Source organism: Pipistrellus hanaki (assembly GCF_964339955.1).
Source record: "Pipistrellus hanaki genome assembly, chromosome: 1".
NCBI lineage: Eukaryota > Metazoa > Chordata > Mammalia > Chiroptera > Vespertilionidae > Pipistrellus > Pipistrellus hanaki.
In genome coordinates this window covers 28,784,279-28,810,408 of record NC_140503.1, presented here as the reverse complement: position 1 = coordinate 28,810,408, position 26,130 = coordinate 28,784,279, and the positions used below count along the sequence as shown (strand labels likewise).

The 26,130-nt window shown below is 41.8% G+C and overlaps 1 protein-coding gene across 10 annotated transcripts; it reads left to right on the top strand.

Annotated features, from left to right (window-relative positions):
• Nucleotides 1-25,290, top strand: PPP1R36 (protein phosphatase 1 regulatory subunit 36). 10 transcript variants are annotated; one of them, XM_084866895.1, is made up of 12 exons: nucleotides 1-266; nucleotides 889-953; nucleotides 9,828-9,908; nucleotides 10,731-10,828; nucleotides 10,922-10,988; nucleotides 13,818-13,910; nucleotides 14,323-14,421; nucleotides 21,492-21,626; nucleotides 23,627-23,669; nucleotides 23,975-24,153; nucleotides 24,237-24,425; nucleotides 24,880-25,290. In XM_084866895.1, the coding sequence occupies exons 1-12, from the start codon at nucleotides 198-200 to the stop codon at nucleotides 25,058-25,060; spliced, it is 1,299 nt and encodes a 432-aa protein (XP_084723021.1). In that variant the 5' UTR covers nucleotides 1-197; the 3' UTR covers nucleotides 25,061-25,290. The 10 variants fall into 10 exon arrangements, with proteins under 10 accessions (XP_084723021.1, XP_084723024.1, XP_084723023.1 ...); XM_084866897.1 differs by having other exon boundaries at nucleotides 4-266; nucleotides 892-953; XM_084866898.1 differs by lacking the exon at nucleotides 9,828-9,908 and having other exon boundaries at nucleotides 2-266.
• The last annotated feature ends 840 nt before the right edge of the window (nucleotides 25,291-26,130 follow it).

Here is a 26,130-nt window from a genome sequence, read left to right as displayed (position 1 = left end):
TCCCTAACCTCCGCCCCGCCCGGCACCGGCTCTGTCACAGGAGGGGCTGACGTTAGGGCCCCGGCGACGCCGCGGCCCGGGCGCCGGAGCCCAGGCCGCCTCCGCCCGCCCCGCGCGGCAGCACCGCCCGCCCCGCGCCCGCCCGCCCGGCTTCTGGCCGGTTGCCCGGCGACGCCTGAGGCGGACAGAATGAGGCCATGGCTCAGGTGCGGGAGGAGCTGCCGAAGAAGAAGCGTCTGGACACGCAGGGAGTTCTGCGGCACGAAGTGAGTGCGCCCGGGCCGCCTGTCCCGGCCCCGGCCCCGGCCCCCCAGCGGCCGCCCCGCCCCGCCCGCCCCGCCGCCCCCCAGCGGCCGCCCCGGCCAGGCCCGGCGGGCTGACTCCGGGAGGCGGGCGCGGCGGCTGCGGGGACAAACCCAGTGAGTGCGGCCCGGCCGCGCAGGTTGGGGTGTTGGTGCAGGTTCCACCGCTCCCCTCCGCACACAGCCTCCTGGGCCCGGGCGGCCCGGGGCGGGGGCGGGAGGCCGGGGCGCAGCTCCGGGGCTGCGGGGCCCTGGCCCTCTGCCGGCTCCTGCGGGGAGTGTCCAGCTCCGCAACCGCTCGAGGCCGTCCGAGCCCCAGTTAATCGGTTGGTTGCTGGAGACCGCGCAGACCAAGTTCTGTAACTCCCCCTGCTTCCCATGGAAACCACATTGAAACAAGCAGGGAGCAGGAAACCCGGACTTCATGTAACACACACACACACACACACACACACACACACACACACACACCACTGTAAGATTCTACATAGAGCAACTCATGGAATTACTGTTAAATGTTATTGTGAGACGTGGATTGTAAATTGAACTTTTCATTGTTTTTTGCTGCAATCATTTTATTTTACAACAGATGGGATTGCGATTAGGCATGTGGTACTGGAGAGATGAAAGCAAAACTCTTGAATTCAGAAGGTAAATTTTAATAAAATTTCATTATCGCTTTTTATAAAAAATTACATGTGCTTGGAGTAAAAAAAAAATTTCAAACAATACAGAAGGGTATAGAGAATAAAATAAATATATGTTGTAAACCCCGTTCAATGATAGGCACTATCTTACTCATCTTCCTGACTCTAGAGCCATTTACAGAATTTCTCAAAATAGACATTCACCAAATATTTGCTTTTCAATAAACCAATTAGATTCAAGCACAGGAAGACTAGAGGCAGGGGATCAATTAGAAGGCTAGCTGTAGGAGGATTACAAATAGTTACACAGGTAGAAACAGTCTGTCAGGACTAAGTCCATGTTGGTAGTAATAGAGAGATGGGCGCAGGACTAAGAAATATTTTAAAGATATTTGCGTAGAATTGATAGAATGTGGTACCTGGGTGTGAAGGGAGAGGGAGAATCAGGTGTTTAGATTGACCCCCAGATATCTGGTTTGAGTAATTGGGTGGCTGGGATTGTTCACCCGCATGCAGACTGAAAGAGGTAAAATTGTGATGTGTTTGAGGGTGCTATGACATGTTCACATGGATACGTGTTTTAGACTGTTGGACAAATGAGGCTGGAGGCCAGGAAAGGAGTTGGCTAAGCGGATGTAACTTATAGTTACATTATATTTAATGCTAATTAAACAAATAATTTAAAGGCTAAGCAGTACCTTAGAATCAGAATCAAACTTTTATATTTCATTGAGTATCTATTTCAGGATTTGAGTAATTAGTCATTTCCAAAGTAGTGATTTCAGTTTGTTCTTAGATATCTCAGAAAATTTTTGTTGAGTAGCTCCTGAAACTCAGTGTGATATAGACCAGCGTTTTTCAACCGCTGTTCCGCGGCACACTAGTGTGCTGCGAGATGTTGCCTGGTGTGCCGTAGGTGCAGACAAGACAAGAATTTTATAATTTTTCACTATTTTGTTTACTTAATATTTCATAATAAAGTAATTATAAAATACTTTCTTTGTGTTTATTTGATTCCTATTCAAGAGAATTACTTTATATATAGTCAATATAGGCACAGAGTTAAATTTTTTAACATTTTCTAATGGTGGTGTGCCTCGTGATTTTTTTCATGAAACAAGTGTGCCTTTGCCCAAAAAAGGTTGAAAAACACTGATATAGACAATGAGAAAGACATCAAGATAGCTTTGGGATTAGACAGACAAAAATCCATTTTTAAAGCACAGGTACATGTAGATTATAAATATTTAAATGTCAACATTTTGTTTCAAACTTCATATATTTATTATTTATTTTAATGTATGTTTTTATTTCAGAGAGGAAGGGAAGAGGGAGATAGAAACATCAATGATGAGAGAGAATCATTGATTGGCTACCTCCTGCACACCCCTTACTAGGAATCAAGCTCACAATTAGGGCATATACCCTGACCAGAACCAGGGACCTCCTGGTTCATATGTTGACACTCAACCTCTGAGCCACAACCACTGGGCAAACTTCATATATTTTTTAAGGCCATCTCAATCCTCTCTTCTGTGATGAAAATTGGAAAATACTTTTTACTTACTGACCTTCTTTATAAATTAAATAAATTTGTAGTATTTTTAAACATTCTCATATAAGCATTACTTTTTTTAAAAAAATTTTATTAATCCTCATCTGAGGATATTTTTCCATTGAATTTTTGAGAGAGTGGTAGGGAGGGAGAGACACACAGAGAGAGAGAAACACTGATGTGAGAGAGACACATTAATGTGTTGTCTCCCACATGTACCCCAAGCAGCACCAGAGATGGAGCATCCTTCAATCCACAGGCTGACACTCTATCCACTGAGCCAAACTGGCTAGGGCAGAATTAGTATTATTTTTAAAAACTAATTATCTTATTTTCCATTCAAACCTACTAATAAATTACAGATAGCAGTTTTACACCGACTTCCTTATTCATAAAATATTCATATTCATAAATGAAAGTTTCTTTTCATTTATTACCAAATTATTATTTGAAAATAGCTTGATTGATTTCCACTAATTTTGGAGAATATACATGGGATGGTAGCTTTGAAAGGGAGATTACATGCACAATGTTGAACAAAAAAGGCTAGACACAAAAATGTAAATATGCTTGTACTTACATATGAGTTTCAAATAGACCGAAAGAAAACCTATAATGGCCCAGCTGGCATGGCTCAGTGGTTGAGCTTTGCTCTATGATCCAGGAGTCATAGTTTGATGCCCAGTCAGGGCACATGCTATGGTTGCAGGCTGGATCCCCAGTTGGGGGTGTGCAGAAGGCAGTCAAACAATGATTCTCTCTCATCACTGATGTTTCTATCACACTCTCCCTTTCCTTTCCTCTTTGAAGTTAATAAAAAAAATAACTGTAATGATAGATGTCAGAATAACCGTCAGCTTTGGGGAGTTATCAACTAGCAAGGGCTGGAGAGAAGGCACAAGAGAATCTTCTGGGTCATGGTTACATTTTTACTATATACATAGTAAAAAATTCATCCATCTGTCCACTTCAGAATTATATACTTTACTACCTGTAAGTTATACCTCAATTTAAAAAGTTAAAACAAACAAACAAACAAACAAACCCCAAACTATGGACTCTGTGGAATCTACAAATTGGGGCCAGTTAGGAGAGATGGGGAAAGGAACACCATGAGGAATAGATGGGAGGGCAGCTCTTTTGTCGTGGGGCTACTTTGTGGTAAAGCAGCTCTGTGTGGCAGACCTCAGTGTCAGGGTCACCTTGGGAGTCCAGCTGCTAGGACAATACTGGGGAAGAGGAAAGAGAACATTGTGTTTAGGTCAGAGTTAGTGCTTAGATTTGATGGTAATATAGGTCCTGATTCTCTGTTAAAGTCTACGTATGCATATCCCATCACAAGTTAGAATGTAGGTTTGAAGTCAGAGAGGACTCGAGAGAGGGCCTTTTTTCCAGAGACAGGCCACCCCAGGGCATGGTGATGAGACAGGGCAGAGGCAGAGGAGGTTGAGAGGGGCAGTGGTAAGGGCAGGTGCTGCAGAGGCAGAAGGTCACTGCTCTCAGACTTATGTTGGGTATTGCTCCACGGGTCTCTGCTGAACGTACAGGACTGCACTGCATCTATGCTCTAGCCCTCTCCCACGGTAACATGGAGGGGTGAGATTAGAACTAGGGAGACAAGACAGTGATGCAGCAAACTGAGGAGGGAGGGGGGATGACTTGCAGGAGAAAGGAGAGTCAGACTCCCTCTAGAGCTAGCCAAAGAGGAAGAATGGTTAGACAAGTCAAAGGAAGGCTTCCTGGAGGAGGGGCTAGCCAAGCCAAGGTCTGAGAAGGGGCAGGAATTGACAAGGCAAAGGGAGGTTGGGTTGGGGAGGAGGAGAGTGCATTCTAGGCAGAAGGAACGTGCAAAAGCCTATTCTTGAGAGGGCGTGGGACATGTCTGGGAGTGCAGGTAGTTCAGCAGGCTGGGTGTAGAGTTCCAAGTGTTAAGAGGTAGAGGAGATCAAGGCAAGATCAGGAAAGGTCTTGCATACCATGCCAAGGAAGTTGAAATTTATTCAGAGGATTTGCGGGAGCCATCAAAGGGTTTTAAGCAGGGCAGTAGCCTGTGAGTAGAACTACATCTTAGGAAAATGACTCAGCCTGCAGCATGGAAAATAGTTTGGAGGGAGGCAAGACTGGAGGCAGGGAGATCAACTAAGAAGGAATTGCAGCCCAGCCAGCATGGCTCAGTTGGTTGAAATCATCACATACACCGACAGGTTGTTAGTTCCATTTCCGGTCAGGGCACATGTCCAGGTTTCAGGTTCCAGCTCCAGTCTGGGCTCGTACAGGAGGCAACCAATTGATGTTTCACATCTATGTTTCTTCCTCCCTCTTCCTTCCTCAATAAAATCAGTAAAAAAAAAAATAATAGGAGAATCCAAGATGGCTGCTTGGGTAGGCAACTAGCCGCAGCCGCACACAACAATTTTAATAAAATACAACTAAAATATAAAATGGACATTACCCAGAACTACAGGAAAGTCGACTGACTGGAAATCCTACAACAAGAAGCAAGGAGAAAACCAGAAGGAGGCGCGGAGGAGCTGTAAAAGCCTAAGGTACGGAGACGCGGCGCGCGGAGAGGACGGAGCCGGAGAGGAGGGAGGCCGAGTGCCTGGCGGGCGTTCCCAAGCGGAAAGGAGATAAACACTCCGACTGTGCTGGGCCCCCAACTGCTCTGAACCCCAGTTCTGGGCCAGACCCCGGGGACCCAGGCTCAGCCATAGGGAGCTGGGCTGTAAGTCGGAACCCCGGGGTAGCGGAGAAAGGAGGTCCCGGAGGCGCGCACACTGCCCCCAGAGAAGGGACGGCCGGCTGTGCCGCGGGATTGCCCTGACGGGAAGGAGACTGGGGCTCCAGACTGCTGTGAACGCCACCTCCAACTCCACTTCCAACTGAACTGAACCCCAATACCGGGCTCATTGGGGGAGAGCATAGACTGTTTGGCAGCAGGCGAAAATCGAGGGCACCTTTCTCTCAGAGGCGCCGGCAGCGAGCACTGAAGGACCCGCATAGGGCGGGGCTGACGGAAGCCAAAGCTGCAGGCTCCACCCTGAAACCCCGTCCCATCTGTAACTGCGAAATGCGACAACAAAATAGATCACAAACGAAAGAAATGGAGGACAAAAAGCGTCTGGATATAGAGTTCAAATCTACGCTTATAAGGTTTTTCAAGAATTTCCTAGAAAAGATGGATAAGGCCTATGAGGATATGAAAAGAGATCAACTAGAATTAATAAAGAGCCAACAAGAAATGATAAGGGATCAACAAGAAATAAAGAATACATTGTCTGAAATAAAAAATATTCTACAGAGTCCTAAAAATAGAAGGGAAGATCCCAAGAATCAAGTCAAAGATTTGGAACATAAAGAGCCAGAAGACACTCCTCCACAGAAGCTAGAAGGCAAGAGAATCCAGAAAATTGAAGATAATGTAAGAAACCTCTGGGACAACTTCAAGCGAACCAACATCAGAATTATGGGGGTTCCAGAAGATGAGAGAGAGCAAGATATCGAAAACATACTGAAAGAAATAGTGACAGAAAACTTCCCCCACCTGGGGAAAGAATTAGACTTACAAGTCCAGGAAGCGCACAGAACTCCAAACAAAAGGAATCCAAAGAGGACCACACTGAGACACATCATTATTAAAATTCCAAGAGCAAAAGATAAAGAGAGAATATTAAAAGAAGCAAGAGCAAAGAAGGTAGTAACTTATAAAGGAGCACCTATACGATTGTCAGCTGACTTCTCAACAGAAACCATGCAGGCCAGAAGGGAATGGCAAGAAATATTCAAGGTGATGAATAGCAAGAACCTACAGCCAAAAATAAGCTACCCAGCAAAGCTATCACTCAGAATCGAAGGCCAGATAAAGAGCTTCACTAATAAAAAAAAGCTAAAGGAGTTCATCACCACCAAACCAGAATTATATGAATTGCTGAAGGGGGTTCTTTCAGAAGAGAAAGTAAACAAAGATAAAAATTATGAACAACAAATACGTAATTATCAACAAGTGAATCTAAAAACCAAGGAAATTAAAAAAATCTGATGAACAATATTAACTGTTGAATATAATAGAATCAGAGGTAAAAAAAAAAAAAATAATAATAATAATGTTTTTTAAAAATTAGAAAAAGAAGCAATTGCTCTGACTGGCGTGCTAAGTGATTAGAGGATCGGTTTGAACACCAAAGGATCTAGGGTTCCATTCCTGGTCAAGGGCATGTACCTGGGTTTCAGGATCCTAAGCTCCACAGTTAGGGCTCATGAGGGAGGCAACCAATCGATATCTCTCTCTCATATAGATGTCTCCCTCCCTCCCTTCCATCCTCTCTAAAAGTCAATTTGAAAAAATCCTCAGGTGAGGATTAAAAAAACAACCACCAATTGCAGAAACTTAGTTAATAGATGATGCTAGCTAAAATTAAGATTGCAGCAGAGAGAAGAGAGGGAAGTAGAGAAATTGAAAAAATACCAAAGAATTGAATGGTTAGTGGACTGTGAGGGCTTAAGAATGGTAGAGGAATTAAGGATGACACATTTTCTGCCTTGGACACCTGGGCAGGTGGTGGCACCTCTTTGCTGAGATGGGGGAGACAGCAACAGTGAATACAAGATAAAGGGGAATGAGTTCAGTTTGGACATACTGAGTCCGAGGTGTCTGTAGGATGCCCAAGCAAAGGTGTCCAATAGGCAGGTGTGTCAGTTTATATGTCTACAGAAAGATCTGAACCATAAATATAAATTTGTGAGTTATTGGTATTGAGTAGATGAAATGACTCAGAGGAACTGAAGAGAGTAACCAAATGGAACCCTAAGATAGGCTCTCAATTTAGGGGACACAATTGGGAAAGGGGGCTTTCGGAGACTTAAGAAAGAGCAGCCAGAGGCAAGGAGGAAAATTTGGAATTTCATGAACCCAGATAATTTGCTTTGCAAAGTAACAGCTTGGTCTAAGGGGCATTCACACCCTATCTGGAAATCTTTTCCTTGGTATAAGTCTCCTTCCACATAGGGCAGGCCACCTTTTACACCTGCTAGCCAACAAGAGCTTGCAGACTTCTAGGTATTTTCAAGTTCAAATTAGGAGAAGAGGTTCCCCAACCTCTTACCCACCTGGCATTTCCTGGCCTCTTTCCTGGATGAGTGACACTGGAAGTCTTACCCTTCAGAGAAGACCTAGCACCCTCTTCACTGGCAGAGCTTGCCTTACCTTTTCAGATTATACCCTGAGGGAGATACCTATCCGACAGAATACAACAGGATACCCATAACCTCCATGCAAGAAATGGATTCACAGTAACAGACAGGGAAAGAGTGGTCTTTGTTTCTTAACAGGCAGTCAAGGAAGAGACAGTAAAGAGTGGTTTGCAGGGAGACCTGGGTTCATTTCCTAGCTCTCCTGCTTACTAGGTATCAGTCAAGTTGTCAAGTTACTTAGTCCTACTAATATCAGTCTCTCACCTATAAGATGAAATAATAATGCCTTGTGAGGAATACATGTGAGTGGCCAGATTATTATGATCTCTGAACACATAATAATCTGGCCACACTGTGTGTGTATGTGTGTGTGTGTGTGTGTGTGTGTGTGTGTGTGTGTGTGTGTGAGAGAGAGAGAGAGAGAGAGAGAGAGAGAGAGAGAGGAAGAGAGAGAGAGAGAGAGAGGTCCAGTGCATAAATTCGTGCATGGGTGGGGTCCGGCCAGCTTGACAGGGGGAGGTGACATGGTGGTTGGCTGGCCTGCCTGCTGGTCAAACTCCTGCTCAAGGGGACAATTTATATATTAGCCTTTTATTATATAGGATATACACTGAGTGGCTAGATTATTATGCATTCAGAGATCATAATAATCTGGCCAATCAGTCTAGATGGTGTTGCATAATTTGTCAGTATGCATGCCCATTTCTTATTTGTTAAAGAGGGAATACCTTTATTTACAGGCCACGTCTAGGTTGGCCTGTGAGGCATGCTTCCCTCTGACACAGTGTCAGCACTCCTATCCCTCTTGTCTCAAGTGGCCCTCCTCCCAGCTGGGAAAGAACCAGTAGCTTGTATGAGCCTTTGCCAAAGTCATTGACTCCTCTGAGGACACACAGCAGGGGAAACTACGCCTCCAGAAGCCTTGAACTGCTCTTGTTTGTCATTCTGGCCTAAGAGAAGACTACTAACTTATCACTGACGAGCTCCAACTTGTATGGAAGCCAAGAGTGGGCCAGCCCTCTGCATTTTAGTAATGGGTTCTACAGAGAAAATATGATTTTTTCCCCCTCTCATTTATTTCAGGGCAAAGGGAACCAACATGATTATTGTGTAATATTAGGAAAACACTTTAAGAAAATGCAGTTGTGAAAGGACCAGATTCTAAATGGGTTGTCAGGTTGAGGGGGAGGCCACGGAGGCCGTAGGAGGGTACAGAACTACCTACCTCAGACTGAGGGTTAGGAGTCAATCAGGTACAGTTCAAAGGACGAAAACAAATGATTACTAGTGATGGTTTTCAGTGATTCCGACTGCACTGAGAGCATAGGCTGCCTTTAGAGCTGGGAGGGCTCTCACCAAGAAATCTGTTTCATCAGGGAGCTAGAGAATGACTTCCTTCAGGTGAACAGCCACCAGGGCAAGTGTGCAGTGGGGAAGGCATGGCCAGAGGCCAGAGCATAAGGACTTAGCAGTAAATGCCGGCTATTGGCTAAGGGCAGGCACTGCCGGCCGCACATTTCAAACCATGAGACTTGGGTCAGCTTCTCTGCACCTTGGTCCTCTCCATCAGTGCCAGCCATGTACCAGATGACCTTGAGGATGTCCTCTAACTCCAAAGTTTTTATTTTATAATTCTAAGTTTGTTTGACTTGGTTCATAGGCTTGATCTACAATGATAGTCGCAAATGTATTCTTTCAAAATTTTTATTTTAGGGCTCTCTAGTCTCAAATTATCTCAAGCAAACTAAGAAGGCAAGAAACTTTAAATTGTAGGACCAGATTCCAGATGAAACTGAGAAAAGGGTACTCAATACATTAAAACCTTCCTCCAAACTTATCATGAGCTTTGTTTCTTGTGAAGTTGCTACCTTTTCCTATGGAAATGTTTTATGTATTACAGTATTTTAAAGGTGCTGATATGTAGAGGCTGAATATAAAGATTGAAATTTTAACCTTTTTCTAGATGGTTGTTCCATATGTAAATGCATAAGTTGAGTACTGCTGTGCCTCAAATTCCCTTTAGGCCCACTCACAACATATCCTAGTCCTAAGGTTACATAAGCTATGGTCATGATATGATTAGTTTTCCCCTGGGCAAAGGTTAAGTTCCTAATTTTCTCATTTCTGTCACAGTTTTACACCTGCAGTAGAACCCAAGGAAAAAGGAAGGAGAGGCAAAGCTGTTCACTTTGCTGAAATTGATGCTTCAGAGAGGTATCTTAATTTCCGGGCCGTCATAGCACCTCTCAGCAGAATGGGTTAAGCCTTTACAAACCTGAATATCACTCCCCTTCTCCTACACTGAAATGCAAATACCCATCAAGTAAAGAAAATGCACTATTTCATAATTATGATGGTAGTTACAATAGTCCCTATAAATGTATCCCTGTAATAATTTGCCTAGCTTTTTATTTTATTTTATTATTACTTTAAAATATATATTTTATTGATTTTTTTACATAGAAAAAGGGAGAAGGATAGAGAGTTAAAAACATCAATGAGAGAGAAACATTGATCAGCTGCCTCCTGCACACGCCCTACTGGATATGTGCCCTCAAGCAAGGTACACGGCCTTGACTGGAATCGAACCTGGGACCCTTGAGTCCGCAGGCCGACACTCTATCTATTGAGCCAAATCAGTTAGGGCACTTTTTATTTTATTTTTAAAAATACATTTTTATTGATTTCAGAGAGAGGAAGTGAGAGAGATAGAAACATCAATAAAGAGAGAATTATTGATTGGCTGCCTCCTGCATGCCCCCTACTGGGGATGGAGCCAGCAACCTGGTATGTGCCTGACTGGGAATCGAACCATGACCTCCTGGTTCTTGGGTTGACATTCAGCCACTGAGCCACATCGGCTGGGCAACTTTTAGCTTTTTTTTTAAAATCTGAAAATAATCTTCCCTTAAACAAAACCAAGCTTGAGAACTAGGCTATTGATACTTAATAGTAAAAGCCTCATGTACCTCAGGATAGATTAAAATCAACTAAAACCTTTCAAAGCACTACTGGAGACTGTTGTATTCTAAACAGGTTGACAGATAAAAGACTCGCTTCCAGAGAGGCTAAGTCACTTCAAGCCTTAGAGAAACGAGGTCTGCAGGGCAACGTTACACTGAATGATGTCAAATGTGAGTAACTGCTTCCTCATCCTTATGTCTTACGTGGTGTGACCCCCTAAGGCAGCTCTTTGTTCTTTCAATTGTCCCTCTTCTTTTTTGTAGTTGTTGCTTTGCTTTTGCTACAAGAGAGCGAGATGCAGCGGGTCTGTGCTTTTTCATCTTTTATGAGGTATGTAATGCTTGTGAGACATTTTAGATCTTTTATCCTTTATTATAAAGTAACTAGAGGCCCGATGCACGAAATTCGTGCAAGAGTAAGCCTTCCTTCCTCTAGCTGCTGATACCAGCTTCCCTCTGGCTGCTGGCAAGGACCTGGGTCCTGGGCTTCCCTCACAGCCTTGGCTTTATCCGGAAGGTCATTCAACTGTCTGGTCTAATTAGCATATTATGCTTTTATTATATAGGATTATATTTGATAAATGATGACAAATCTGATTTTTGGAGAAAGGCCATGGGGCTGGCTCTAAGCATGCCATTCTCTCAGGAACCAGGCCAAAGAGAGGATGCCAGCAGGCATAGGAGCCCACAATAAAGCCTCTGGGCAAGGGAGGCGGAGAGCATGTTGGGAGATGAATATGCTGATGTTTCCTGAGTTGCTCTTCCCAAGTAAACTGCTTACTCTCAAATCTTTCTGCCTTCGGGTTGGTTTCTGGGAGGACCCAACCCAAGACAGGTAGTTATTAATATCCTGGGGAAAACCTGCAATGCTTACCTTCATCCAGCTCTCAAGATATAGTTAAGGAAAACATGCCCTTTTGGGGCTGGAAAGGAGGCAGTAAAAGTCTTGTAAGAATATTTAGAAAGAAAACAGTGACTTCTAGTATAAAAACAAATGAGAAAGGATTGTAAATCAGTGCAATCTTTTTGGAGAGCAAGACTTATGAAACTTTAATATGCATATATAGTGTGCCTTAGCAATTTCACCTAGCAAGTTACCCAGAGCTATGGTCACTTGCAAAATCACTGCAGTACTGTCTATAATATATATATATATATTTTTGATCCTCACCCAAGGATATGCTTTCTCATTGATTCTAGAGAGAAAGAAAGGGAGAGAGAAAGAGAAACATTAATGTGAGAGAAAAACATTGATTGGTTGACTCTTATACACGCCCTGACCCACAACCTAGCCATGTGCCCTGTCTGGGAATGGAACCCAGAACCCTTTTGGTGTATGGGATGACATTCCAGCTAACTGAGCCACCCACCCAGGGCATATTTATAATATTTTCTAAAGACCTAAATATCCATCAATAGAGAGCTAATTACATAAATTTTGAGACATAGAATATCTTATCCAGCTGTTTAAAAGAGTGAGGATGAGGTGGGTTAGAAGGGGTTAATAGGGGAAGTGGGGACATATGTAATACTTTCAACAATTAAAAAAAAAAAGAGTGAGGAAAACCTATAGTATTGTGGAAAGAGGTCCTGCTACACAGATGCAAGTGACAAAAACAAGTTGTAAAAGTTTGTTTGTTACAAAAATATTAAGGTATATTTATGCATATGTATTTGTATTGGTATAGATTTGATTGTTTATGCTTTAGAACAAGCATGTCAAACTTGTGACCCACAGGCCACACAATGAATATTTTTTGCGGCCCAGCCAATATAACGGTATGTAAGAAATATTTTAATAAAAATTTTGTAACTTAATTTTTACATTGTCCTGTTATACATAAATATTAATAACGAACTTCAATGTTTACTAATGACTGATTACTATAATCATGTTGCATTCATTTCTCTTAGTCGCCTTATGTACAGGCACACCATTTCTCTCCACTAATACCAGCAAAGAAATTTTAGCAGCTGATTGCCACATCATTAGTCTTTTTAAAAAAAATATATTTTATTGAATTTTTACAGAGAGGAAGGGAGAGAGATAGAGAGTTAGAAACATCGATGAGAGAGAGTCATCGATCAGCTGCCTCTTGCATACCCCCTACTGGGGATATGCCCGCAACCAAGGTACATGCCCCTGACTGGAATCGAACCCAGGACCCTTCAGTCCGTAGGCCTACGCTCTATCCACTGAGCCAAACCGGTTTTGGCAACCACGCCATTAGTCTTGTACTGACTTGTTTGGTGTGGGCAACAGGAAATATTTTGCTTTAGGAGAACAGGAAAAATAGGTTTATTTGCATTACGCTTATTAATTTGTGCAGTTATTAAAGAGTCTGGTAAATCAATGTTCAAGAAAACATATTAATTTTTATTAAAATGTATTATTTTAACGATTACTCATTTATTTCAGCCCTTTGTATTGAGCATGTCTCTATCAAAATAAACTAACGTTTCTATGATCATTGAAGCTTTTTAAAAAATATATTGTATATTTCATTGATATTTTACAGAGAGGAAGAGAGAGGAATAGAGAGTTAGAAACATGGATCAGCTGCCTCCCTGTACACCCCCTACTGGGGATGTGCCCACAACCAAGGTACATGTCCTTGACCAGAATCGAACCTAGGACCTTTCAGTCTGCAGGCCAATGCTCTATCCACTGAGCTAAATGGTTTTGGCGAAGCTTTTGTTTTTTTAACACTCACATAAACTTAAACCTTGTTTATTTGGCCCGATTTGCCATTGAGTTTGACATGCTTGCTTTAGGAAGTTAGGGAAGTGTAAATGTTTCTTTTCCGCGTCCAGCGCTGCTAGAGAGCGGTCCAGTTCCTGAGTAGGGGAAGCTGGGGGTTGAGAAAAATGAAAGAAAGAGATAGACACAGAGATAGAAGGAAAAAGCTGGGGCTGGGGGGGACCACTGCCCTCTTCTGATGGAGAGACAGTGACCCAGAACCCATACAGCGTGTTTATTTTATACCCCAAATACCAGGAAGTTTTATTAAAAGTCAAGACAAACGAGATTATTTACATTCTTGGGTGGGCTTGATTCATATTCATTACTGGTGCTTGGCTGGATTTAAATAGTAAAACCCACTCCCTGGCACCTGGCAGAAGTGAAGACCAAGCTGACAACACTTCTGCCTTTTGGCAGAACGTGTTTCCAGGGCGTGGCTTTGCCTACCGCCCTGGATTCAGCTGACAATTTAAAGAAATGCCCATGTGCCTTCCCGGGCTCTGCCTACAGGTAAGGCTTCATAACCAACTTGAACAGGATGGTGACAGAGGGGTAAGAGGAGAGAACTTTTTACTTGCTACATTGGTGTATCTCTTTTTTTAAACAATGGGGAAATATTACTTGTGTAATAAAAACTTTTTAAAATTTAAAAATAATTGATAAGCAAAGCATCAATTTAAGTTATCAGTTAGCAGAATTATAATTTCATGTCTGACCTTCCAAAAAGCCTTATTTGAAAAATCAGATTTCTTACATCTTCAATAGATTTCTTACATTTAATAGAATTTTAAATGGGGAAGTAATTATATGGTAGATATGATAACATGTATTTCTACTTATTATGCTGCCTTCATATATGTTTTTGAGAAACCTATGTTTGAAATATGTTAGTGTTAATACCTTTTATTTTCATCTCTCATAGGAATAAGAATCTTGATAATTTCCTCATGGCATTATTGTACTATTTATCTCATTTCTTGGAAAAAAACTCACTGGAAAAGAAGCCCAAAAGCTATATGGTGTAAGCAGTATTTTGTGATGTGCTTTAGAGTTTTACCAGTATTAAAATGAACTTTTGTTTGTGGTGAAGAGGTGATGGAAAATTTTAAATCTTTGTGGTAAACTAAAACATTTTACATGAGAGGAGCTCACCAGTTTTTAAAGTTCACTGGATAACTCACCCAATGGATATTCTGGTGGGGAAAAAAATTCTAGCCCTAACCAGTTTGGCTCAGTGGATAGAGCATTGGCTTGCGGACTCAAGGGTCCCAGGTTCAATTCTGGTCCAGGGCATTTACCTTGGTTGCAGGCACATACCCAGTAGGGAGTGTGTCCAAGGCAGCTGATCTATGTTTCTCTCTCATTGATGTTTCTAGCTCTCTATCTCTCTCCCTTCCTCTCTGTAAAGAATCAATAAAATATATTTTAAAAGTAAAAAATAAATTTTAAAAAATTCCAAATAATATAGACTAGCACTGCCCAATAGGAATATAATTAGAGTCACATATGAAATTAAAAGTTTCTAGTAGCCATATTTTTATTTTTTAAAATATATTTTTATTGATTTCAGAGAGGAAGAGAGAGAGATAGAAACTCAATGATGAGAGAGAATCATTGATCAGCTGCCTCCTGCATGCCCCCCGCCGGTGATCAAGTCCGCAATCCAGGAATGTGCTCTTGACTCCAGTTGAACCCAGGACCCTTCAGTCTGCAGACTGACACATACAAGTGAAATTAATTTTAACATATTTTATTTAATTCAATGACCCCAAAATATTATTATAATATGCAGTCAACATTAGGTAGTTATCAATGAAGTGACTTACTATTTTTTTAATAAGTCTTTGAAATTTGGTATCTACTTTATATATAAAACATATCTCAATTTAGATTAACCACAGTAAGTTTTTTTTAGCCACATGTAACTTCATGGATACCATATAGGACAGTATAGATATAAATATTATGTGTATGCTTTTTTATGCTTACAAAGTTCTTACTAAAAGGTTAGTAAGTCTCTAGTAAAAAACTAAGCATTAGCCAAAACCAGTTTGTGTGTGTATGTGTGTGCAGAAGGCAGCTGATCAATGTTTCTCTCTCATCGATGTTTCTAAGCCTCTATCCCTCTCCATTCCTCTCTGTAAAAATTAACAAAATATATGAAAAACAAAACAAGAGAAAAAAACAAAAAAACTAAGCATTAAAAAATTTAACAGATTTAACCCTAACTGGTTTGGCTCAGTGGACAGAGCGTTGGCCTGTGGACTCAAGGGTCCCAGGTTTGATTCTGGTCAAGGGCATGTACCTTGGTTGCAGGCACATACCCAGTAGGGAGTGTGCAGGAGGCAGCTGATCTGTTTTTCTCTCATCGATGTTTCTCTCTATCCCTCTCCCTTCCTCTCTGTAAAATATCAATAAAATATATTTTAAAATTTAACAGATTTAACAAAAATAGCATTTCATATCACAGGGGGGAAAAACCCACAAAATTTCTTAGGCTGCATGTGAAGAATTTAACTGTGTTAGACAAAGGTGACTCAGAACGACACACACGGAAAGAATCTGGAACTCAGAATCCAGAGCAGAACAATGCCTCTCGGGCTTGGTGACCTTTCCAAAACCATGGAACTTTCCAAGTGCCCAGCCTGCCCTTTGCCAGTGCATGTGGAACCAACCCAGTGATTTAGCTGTTGGGAATGCTGGCAGAGTCAGTAACCTATTGCTGCAGAATATTTTCAAAATGCAAAATCCTTGTATACAACCAAGCAGTCTGATTTTATGGATAGATACATATATCTGAACAGCAGCTTTGTAAAGAACCAAATAAATAACTCACACACTACTGCTCCATTTAAGCCATCATAATATGCAACATCCATGTCATTTCAGATCTGCTTTTCAGAGCAGGGCATCCAGAGATCAGAAAGTGCTTCTGTGGGAGCCAGCAAAGGGGCTCACGCCGACTGTGGGCTCAGAATGGCTGAGGCGTCTTACTATTCCCAAACAGAAACTCGCTGGACTTTGGTGGCATGTTAGCTTATGTGGTGTAAGGTGTTTCCTCTCCTAATTCTGAGGAATGTTGTTAATATGGCAGATATTTGTTTCATTTCTTAATTTATGGAAATAGGTAACAGAAGAAAGGTTTTTTTTAGTTATTTTAAGACTTATTCAAACACAGTGGTATAAGGTAGGCTTTCTTAGAAGGACTCAGTTACAGAATGATAAAGAACAAGTGCATTATCTTTTGAGCATGCCCGTGCCTTCTTCCAACCTTCTTTTCTCAGGTGTGTATTTTCCCTTTCTTTCTCCTAAGCTTCCAGGGTTCTCAGGAGATTGCAAGTAGGGGAGCAGCGAGCAGCAACAACTCACCTGGGCTAACTCCCTGAACCTGTCTCCGGGGTCCTTCTTTTGCCTCTATAACTTGTTTCCTGAGTCCATTCTGCCCAGCTGGCTCACTTTTTCATCTCCGTGACTTTCCTTCCAAAAAGCCAAGGCAGCTTCACCGAGGCTCACCTTCCTCATGTTTCCAAACGGTCAGGGCAGCTCCGCCTAGAGTCCTCCTGTTGCTATGATTTTGCCTCTTCTAGCTTAAGATCTTCCTCTGATTTTCTGTCCCCAGCTTTAATAAACATATTCTCAAATAAATAAATAAGACTTCAAATCATTGATTCTATGGTGTGATCCTGAAAAAATCATGGAAACTTCATTTTCAGGCTTACAGTAGTCTGTTGCTTTACTTATTATCATTGAAACTAGAAGTCTGGTTCACGAAATTCGTGCACAGAGTGGGGAGTGTCCCTCAGCCCAGCCTGCACCTTCTCCAATCTGGGACCCCTCGAGGGATGTCCCTCTTACAATCCAGGACTGCTGGCTCCCAACTGTTCACCTGCCTGCCTTCCTGATGGCCCCTAACCATTTTTGCCTGCCAGCCTGATCATCCCCTAATCACTCCCCTGCTAGCCTCTTTGCCCCCAACTTCTCTCCTCTGCAGGTCTGGTCACCCCTAACTGCCTTCCCCTGCAGGCCTGGGTCCTCCCTGCCAACCTGCTCTCCCTTGCAGTCCTGGGTCTCCCCAACTGCTCTTCCCTGCAGGCCCTGTTGCCCCCAACTTTCCTCCTCTGCTGGCCTGGTCACTCCTAACTGCCTTCCCCTGCAGGCTTGAGTAATGCATATTATCTTAATCTAGTGCTTGGCATTTGGAAGAAAGGCCAAACTGTGAGAGAAGAGCAGAAAGGGAGGTGGAAGAATAGCAAAGATACCTTGGTTGGTTTTAGATGATGAAAACCCCTATTTCCAGAAGAAGAAGCCTTATCTGCATTTTACAGAAGAAGAAGAAACTATGGCTCAGAAAGGTTAAATAGTGGGCATATCCTGAAATTGGTGACATTAGAACCCAGGCCTGCCTAACTCCAAAGTCTGCTCAAACCAGTGTGCAAAGTGCCCACCATCTGCTACCAACCAACTCTGCTGGCTTTTCCACAGTTCATCCACTTATAATTGGGAATTACAGTGGATAGATGTTGATGTGAACAAAACTGACTCCATCTCTGTATCCCAGCTTTTGTTTCTCTTCAAGTTTCCATGCTGAGAACTCTGACCTAATTATTTTCCACCAGCACTAAAGCCTCAGTTAATGATTAGCTGTGCCCTGTAAACTCACACAATGTAATTATAAAGGTTTCTTTCAGTAAATGGCCAGAATGATATAGCAACCGAGATAAATATCAAACTCAATGTTGGCATCAATTCTGAGCAAGTATCCACCAGGAGATATGGTTTCTGGCTTGTACTGCATTCTTCGTCTCGCCAGTCATTAGTATTCCAGCTATACTATAGGATATTGGCTGTAATAGCTGTCTGATGGCAGAGTTTGCTATGCAGACCTAGACCACTGGATTGCCTGTCTGCCCTAATTTTGTCCCTTGCAAGTAACTTACCCTGTAGTAAGTTCTATTATAATGAATGGACTTGCCTGCTTCATTTTTGAGTCTTAAGATATCTCTGTGATTCAGTGGTCACTGTACCTCTACTCCACCGTCAGACATATAGTTTCTGAACAAAGGCACACTTATGTATGCAGTTATTTTAATGTATGCAGCTTTAAACATCATGTCATAAGTCTTTTTTGTTATTACAGTCTTCATAATTATAATTTTTAAAATATATTATTATTGATCTCAAGCCTACCTTATATCACTGCGAGGAAGGGAGAGGGAGATATATAAACATCAATGAAGAGAGAGAACCATCGATTGGCTGCTTCCTGCACGCCCCCAACTGGAGGTTGAGCCCAAAACCCGTGCATGTGCCCTGACTGGAAAGCAAACCAGTGACCTCCTGGTTCATGGGTGGATGCTCAACCACTGGCTGGGCCATAATTACAATTTTTAATGGTGGCATAACATTTCATCTATCTAATTATGTTATTGACTTACTGATTTACCTCTTAAGAGACAGTACGGTTTAGTGGTTAAGGGTACAAACTCTGGTGCGTGGCTTAAATTTCACAGGAGTCACACATTAAGTTAAATGCTATATTAAGTACCTGGCTATATATATATTATATATTTTGGAAACTTCTAGTTTTTTTCTGATAAAAGATAAATAATGTTTGTATTGAATATCTTTTTAAAATTTTCTTTATTGATTAAGGTATTACATATGTGTCCTTATTTCCCAATTACTCCCCACTCCCTGTATTGAATATCTTTATGCATTAGATTTTCCCCCCTAATTTTGGAAGATTAAAAAAAATTTCGGGAGAGATTATTGGATCAAAGTTTATGATCAATTGTATGGCGCTTGAAATTATTATCAAACTTTTTCCCCAGAGGGTTATACCTGGGCTTGTTTTAAATGTCAGGTTCTACCCCAACCTACTGAGCCCGAATCTTTGAGAGGAGGTGGCTTTGGGAATCTGCACTTTTAGTAAGAAACCCCAGGCGATTCTTACATATATTAAAACTTGAGAACCATTGGCCTAAAAGTCTCCAGGTCTTTCTTGACTGTTGTTTGCTTTGCTTTGTTTAGAAAAACAAAATAATTTTAGCTAGTGGCAGCTCTGGCAAAGCAGGGGTGGATGGCGAGGGTGGGGACTACGGAAGGACACAGGCAGGCAGGCACAGTGATGGCTGTCCGGTGCTTGCGGGAATGTGTGTTGGGTTATGGGAAATTTGGGCATTTAAAGTTGGAACCCAATTTGTCTGTTCCAGAAATCTGTTTTATTTCAGCCACTCGTAGGCCTTCTCATCACATATGGTAACGATTTGTGCTTTGAGGTATCCATATTATTCTCTCCCCCTCCCCCCCAGCATATCCTCATGTAGTTAGCCTAGTGATTAACATCAGAAGAGGCAATGATTTTTCCCTCTTGTTTAGAGTGCATTTCTTTGGTTTAAATCTTTCTGAAAATTAAAAGGCAAGAAAAATGCCGCCCGGCTGGTATGGTTCAATGATTGATTGGCAACCCATGAACCCAGAGGCCACTGGTTTGATTCCTGTCAGGGCACATGCCCTGTTTCAGGCTCAGTCTCTAATAGGGGCCATGCAGAAGACAGATGATAGATGTTTCTCTCTCTCCCTCTCCCTTCCTCTCTGAAATCAATTTAAAAAAAAAATTTTTAAAGAAAAAAGTTAATGACATGTTTTCAATAGCAGTCATTGGAATATGTTGTGGGCAATATTGTTCCCTTCTATACTGCAAGAACTATTTTATTTTATTTTATTTTATTCATTAAGTTGATTGGGGTGATATTAGTCAACATGAACATATAAGTTTCAGGTGTGGGTTTCTATGTTATAAGATCTGTATATTGCACTGTGTGTCCACATCCAAAGTCAAATCTCCTGTCATCTTATTTTTGGCCCCATTTCTCTCTCTATCTCCTTCTCTCTGGCAGTGACCACACTGCTGTTTATGCTCATGAGTTTCAATTTTATATCCCATGTATAAGTGAAATCATATGGTTCTTAGCTTTTTTCTGACTGACTTATTCACTTAGCATAATGTTCTGAAGGTCTATCCATTGCAAAAACTTCTAACATGCTCCAGACATGCTGCAACCTAAGAACAGGCTGCCTTAAAGTTCATTTGCAATTCAGTTCAAACTGGGATATGTTTTCAAGGGGAAGAAAGGTCATTGTAATTATTGCCAAAGTTCCACAGATGCCTGCTGAGCAAACACAGAGGTGCGAATAGGCTCACATTGAGTCCCAACCCTTAGCAGTGAGTGACATCATGAACCCAGGGAAGCTCAGGTGGCAGTCTCCACGTTTTAGCAAAACAGCAGGCAAGTGGTCTGCTAGCGGCCTCAGAAACCAGGATAGGTAATAAATTAGGACTGCCTGTATATAAAATTAAGGATATACGGCATAAAGTATAAAGAATCTATAAAAAGCCGAACCTGATTTTGGCTCAGTGGATAGAGCGGAGTGAAGGGTCCCGGGTTCGATTCCGGTCAAGGGCATGTGTATTGGTTGCGGGCACATTCCTGGTAGGGGGTGTGCAGGAGGCAGCTGGTCGATGTTTCTCTCTCATTGATGTTTCTGGCTCTCTCTCCTTCTCCCTTCCTCTCTGTAAAAAAACAATAAAATATATTTAAAAAAGAAAAAATCTATAAAAAATTGAAACTGGCTGACATGGTTCAATGGTTGAGAATCGACCTATGAACTAGGTCATGGTTTGATTCCCAGCACATGCCTGGGCTGCAGGCTCGATCCCCAGTATAGGGTGTGTAGAAGGCAGCCTATCAATGAGTCGTCATTGATGTCTCTCTTCTCTCTCTCTCTCTCTCTCTCTCTCTCTCTCTCTCTCTCTCTCTTTCTCTCTCTCTTTCCTCTCTGAAATAAATAAAAAATATATTTTTTTAAAAGTGAAAATTCACCATAAATTTGAGATGCTGATGACAGTGATAAATACCAAAATATCAAAGGACTTTGAGGACCTCTGCCACAGCTTGAATAAAATAGATGAAAGGATGCCTGGTGTGTGGATTCACTTGTATTTCCTTCAAAATAGTTTATACTTCTGGCTTTCCATTAATTAATGTAGGCATTTGCCAAAATTAATCCAAATGATCTTTTTCTTTTCAGGGGCCTTGTGGAGAAGAAAGAGATGGAACTGGTTTTAACTAAGTTAGAAGCGGCACAGAAAAACTTGGCGCAGAAGTACTGTGTCCTTGTCCTGGGCTTGGGAATGCCCGAAAAGCATCACATGTGCTGCGGGAGGTGAGTGCACACTTAGGATTTCATTCCAGCTTCATCTGTTTGTATATCCACATCCTTAAAACTCTTAAATTTGACTTTTGGTGCCCTGGAGAAAGGTTCCTTTTTTGTTGTACAGAATAATTGAGCTCAGCTGAGGCTCTGCTTCTAAAACATGTGATGTTTCTTTTGAGAAAGCCAAGAAAGTATGGGAAGAATCCCAGAATCTCTGCTGATATTTCAACAACCATCTACTGCTTGGGTTTAAATATGTCTTCTCTCAGTCCTGGCTGGTTTGCTCCAGTTAGAGCATCAACCTGGGGACCCAAGGTCTTAGGTTTGATTCCCAGCCAAGGGCATGTACCTGCATTGCAGGTTTGTCTCTGGCTCCTGTCAGGACATGTGCCAGAAGCAACCAGTCAATGTGTCTCTCACGTCAGTGTTTCTCTCTTGCTCCCCTTCTCTTCTCTAAAAAAACCAATGGAAAAAATATCCCCAGGTGAGGATTAACAACAAGAAAACGTCTTTTCTCTCAGCATATGTCAGATTAATGGAATCTTGCTCTCAACCAGGAAGGCTTCCTGCTGCCACACAAAGGCCACTGGGCTGCCTGGCAAGGGAGACCGAGGGATGGGCCAGTGTTTGATGGGTGTGTCCCCTGCCCTTTTCCTGCTTGTTTTCATGCAACAACAGTTGTGGATACAAGCTAGTGAGGTGGTCCTATTTGTGGGAAGGCAGTTTTTACCTAAGGATGACAATTTATACACTACAGTAATTAAAATTTTAAAGTGTCTTGCCTGGCCGGTGTCGCTCAGCATCCACTCATGAACTAGGAGGTTGAAGTTCCATTACCAGTCAGGACACATGCCAGGATTTCAGCCTTGATGCCCAGTAGGGAACATGTAGGAGGCAGCTGATCAATGATTCTCTCTCATTGAGGTTTCTATTCCTTTTTCCCTCTCCCTTCCTCTTTCTGAAAGCAATAAAAATATATTTTAAATTTTTAATTATTTTTTTGCTTTATTTATGCTACTTTTTTTATTCATTCATTTATTTAAATTTATTGGCGTGACATGAACAGATAGGTTTCAGGTGTATGTTTCTATGTTATAAGATCTGTATATTATACCGAGTGCCCACCACCCAAAGTCAGAAAGTCAGATCTTCTGTCACCACCTGTGAGGGCTTCCTCAAATAGGACTTGAGTTTATTGTTGTTTATATTGATATATTTTCAGTTCAGGCTCATTTTCTTTGTTTTTGTTTGTTTTGTTTATACATTAGTTTACCTGTGGTTTTACTTTCTGAGATTTTCATTACTAGTGGTCAACTATGATCTGAAAATATTAAATGGAAAATTGAAGAAATAAGCAATTCACAAGTTAAGTCGCACTCTGTTCTGAGTATTGTGATGAAATCTCATGCCATCCTGCTCCATCCTGGGATGTGAATTGTCCCTTTGTCCATCGTCTCCACGCTGTATAGCTCCCTGCCCATTAATCACTAGTGTCTCATTCAGAAGGAAGAGCACACTGCTGTCCCCAGGCATAGATTATATTTGCATGGTGTAATGATATCTTTCCACTTCTTATTGCACCCAATCACCATAACCATTGTTTATGATTTCTTTTCTTTTTCTTCATTTTAGACTTACCCTCTGGTTGCTTTATTTCCATACCTACTAACACCTTATGTTGTCTCTTCATCATATTTCCACTCCACCCCACACTCACATCACCAGTAGCATTTGGAAGAATACATTTCTTGGCTTGTTTATCCTGAATTTATATCAATTAACCTTGGATAAAACACTCCAGGTGTTTCAATCTAGGTAATCTAAAAAGTTGGAGAAAAACACATTTGGACTCATTACCAACGTATCTTGCCAGCACTTATGTGCCTAAATAGTCTTGGGGCAACAGGTATTAATCCTGCAAAGGGACCTTTTGAAGATAAGGATTTGTATAGATCACTGAACATTTGAGCTTCCCTCTCAACCTAGAATTGTTATCTGTTATATTGCAGGGAGAAAATATCAAATACACAAAAAGACTGGAAATTCTTTGAGGTGAGTCACTTACGTTTGGGGCTTTTCTCTTTGATGTAAACTTGAAGGATAGCAATAACTAATAGCCATTTGCCAGGTGCTTATTGATAGTGAATACCCCTTTTCAAAAGGATGCTAACAAACTGTATTTTCGGTCTGATTTTCCTCCTACGGAGATTAGTACATGTGTAATTTCCACAGCTTTTTAGGAACGTTGAAAAATTGGGTTGTCTGTGTTTACATCTATTTAGCAGTTTTATATAGACAGGTGGGGGTTTTCCATACCATAGCTCTGGGTTGTGATTCTTGCCTGTTTTCCGTTGTAGTCCTTTTATACTTTCTGTACATATGTAGCTTGGATTGTTTTCCGACGTCAACATTTCTCCGAGATTGAGGAAGAAATAGGGAGGCTCTTTCGTACCAATATGTTCAATATTCCTCGAAGGAAGCGTGAGGATGAAGAATCAGGAGGTGAAAAGAAACGCATGACATTTGTACAATTCCGGTATGGCCTTCTGACATTCCTAAGCTCAAGAATATTTCTAGAAAATAGGATGATATGACCTACACGTCACCTTTCCCCCATAGGAGAATGATGGCAAAACGCCCAGCGATTAAAACAGCCATTCACATGCGCTCCCCGGTCATGTCTACTCTGCTGCCATCTCTCAGAGAAAAAGCTCAGAATATCTTTGAGAAAAAGAACCTAATCAGCACCAGATTGCCAGCCCAGATGCAAGAGCACATAGAAAAGATGGAGTCTGTGCCCATGCCAATGTAAGTGGCCCAAGGAACGAGAAGAGAGGGCCCCGAGGTTGGGCTAGGAAGGGAAGGGGCTCAGATACCATGCCTCTGCCAAAAAGCTGACCAAAGATGAAAGCACCATCTTCCAGCCCACCCCTGCCCCTTTCCACCTGTTTCCTCTCCAGAGGAACACCCAGTTAGACTAGAAAAGATTGCTAGACATTAAGCTAGTTCTAGTTTGGACAAGTGAGTAGCAGACTGTATAAGGCTGAGGTTTTTCCATTAGAAGAATCATCTTTGGGAAAGACTGGTACAAAATCTGGTGTGGGGCTGAGTTTTTGACCCATATTTAAGACCACAGTGGCTCAGGGAAACAGGGAATGCTAAAAAAAAAAAAAAAAAGCTGTGTGTATGCACACAACCACAGCCATACACACCTTAGTCTTTGGCCTTACTGCTTCAGCTATACCAATAATTCTTTCCACAGAGTTGGCATTTTGGGGCAGCCTCGATGTCTGTTCAACCCCCATACTCTTCTCCCCCTTGAACCAGAAGAAAAATCGTCCGGGAGACAGTCTTTCCTGATAGAAAAAAACAACGTAAAGATTCGGGATACACTGGACTTGGTCATGAAAACGCTGTCCTCTCAAGCATCAGTCCCTAAATAATCTGGTACATTCCATTGCTGTAATTAAGTTTGCTTTGTCATTTACTTAACTCCCTGGCTTCTGTGTAACTAGAGTAACATATCAGGACATTTAGCCAGTGTCCTAGTGGACTAGTGAAGAGATATTCTATTTATTAATTTCTAAGTTCATTTTTGCTTTATAACAAAGTGTCTTTGATATGTTTGTAAAAAATTTTATAAAAAGGCAAATTAAATATTTTAAACATTAAATCTCTTTCTATGGCTATATTATTACTGACAGTAAAATATAAAGTATATCTGATTCATTTAAAAGCCTTTTAAGCCAAAACCGGTTTGGCTCAGTGGATAGAGCGTTGGCGTGCAGACTGAAAGGTCCCAGATTCGATTCCAGTCAAGGGCATGTATCTTGGTTGTAGGCACATCCCCAGTAGGGGGTGTGCAAGAGGCAGCTGATTGATGATTCTCTCTCATCAGTGTTTCTAACTATCTCTCTCCCTTCCTCTCTGTAAAAAATTCAATAAAATATATATTTAAAAAAATTTTTAAAAGCCTTTTAACATATATGTTTCATTAATTATTTTATTGATTCATTTAACAACAAATATGGATTAAGCCCCTTCTCCATTCAAAGCTTTGTGTTGGGTTATGTAGAGAGAGATCATCATCAAGACGAAGGCCATATCCTCCAGGTCTGGGTAGTAGAAAGGATGAGTAAAATACGTGCCTGTTTACAAAACAATACTGAAGATGACAGAGGCCAGAAAGAGGTTAACACTGGTGCCCTGAGAGGACAGAGCAGAAGAGCAGTCACTTGGGGGGGGGGGGGGAAATCACAGTGTTCTGATTGGAATTTGCTGTTGCAAGGACCAGATGGCACTAAAGAGGGACTTCCATTCAGAGGAAGAAGGCATGCAAAGGCAGAGATGAACAGTGTGCCCTGTGGCATGGGCATGATGTAGGTGAAAGGGTGTGGTGGTAGAGCAGGCTGGAAGGTCCAGCTGAGTGTCCGGCTAGGGACTGGAGGATGCTATTTGGTAGACAGTGAAGATTAGGAATCTCTAGTGAAGCCAGTTCCCTAGGTGGAATACA

Excerpts from the sequence above, each read along its gene's own strand:
- PPP1R36 (XM_084866895.1), top strand. The coding sequence starts at position 198 with ATGGCTCAGGTGCGGGAGGAGCTGCCGAAGAAGAAGCGTCTGGACACG. Across the intron at positions 10,829-10,921 it reads TACACTGAATGATGTCAAAT|TTGTTGCTTTGCTTTTGCTA; the intron begins GTGAGTAACTGC and ends TCTTTTTTGTAG. Across the intron at positions 23,670-23,974 it reads AAGACTGGAAATTCTTTGAG|TCCTTTTATACTTTCTGTAC; the intron begins GTGAGTCACTTA and ends TTTCCGTTGTAG.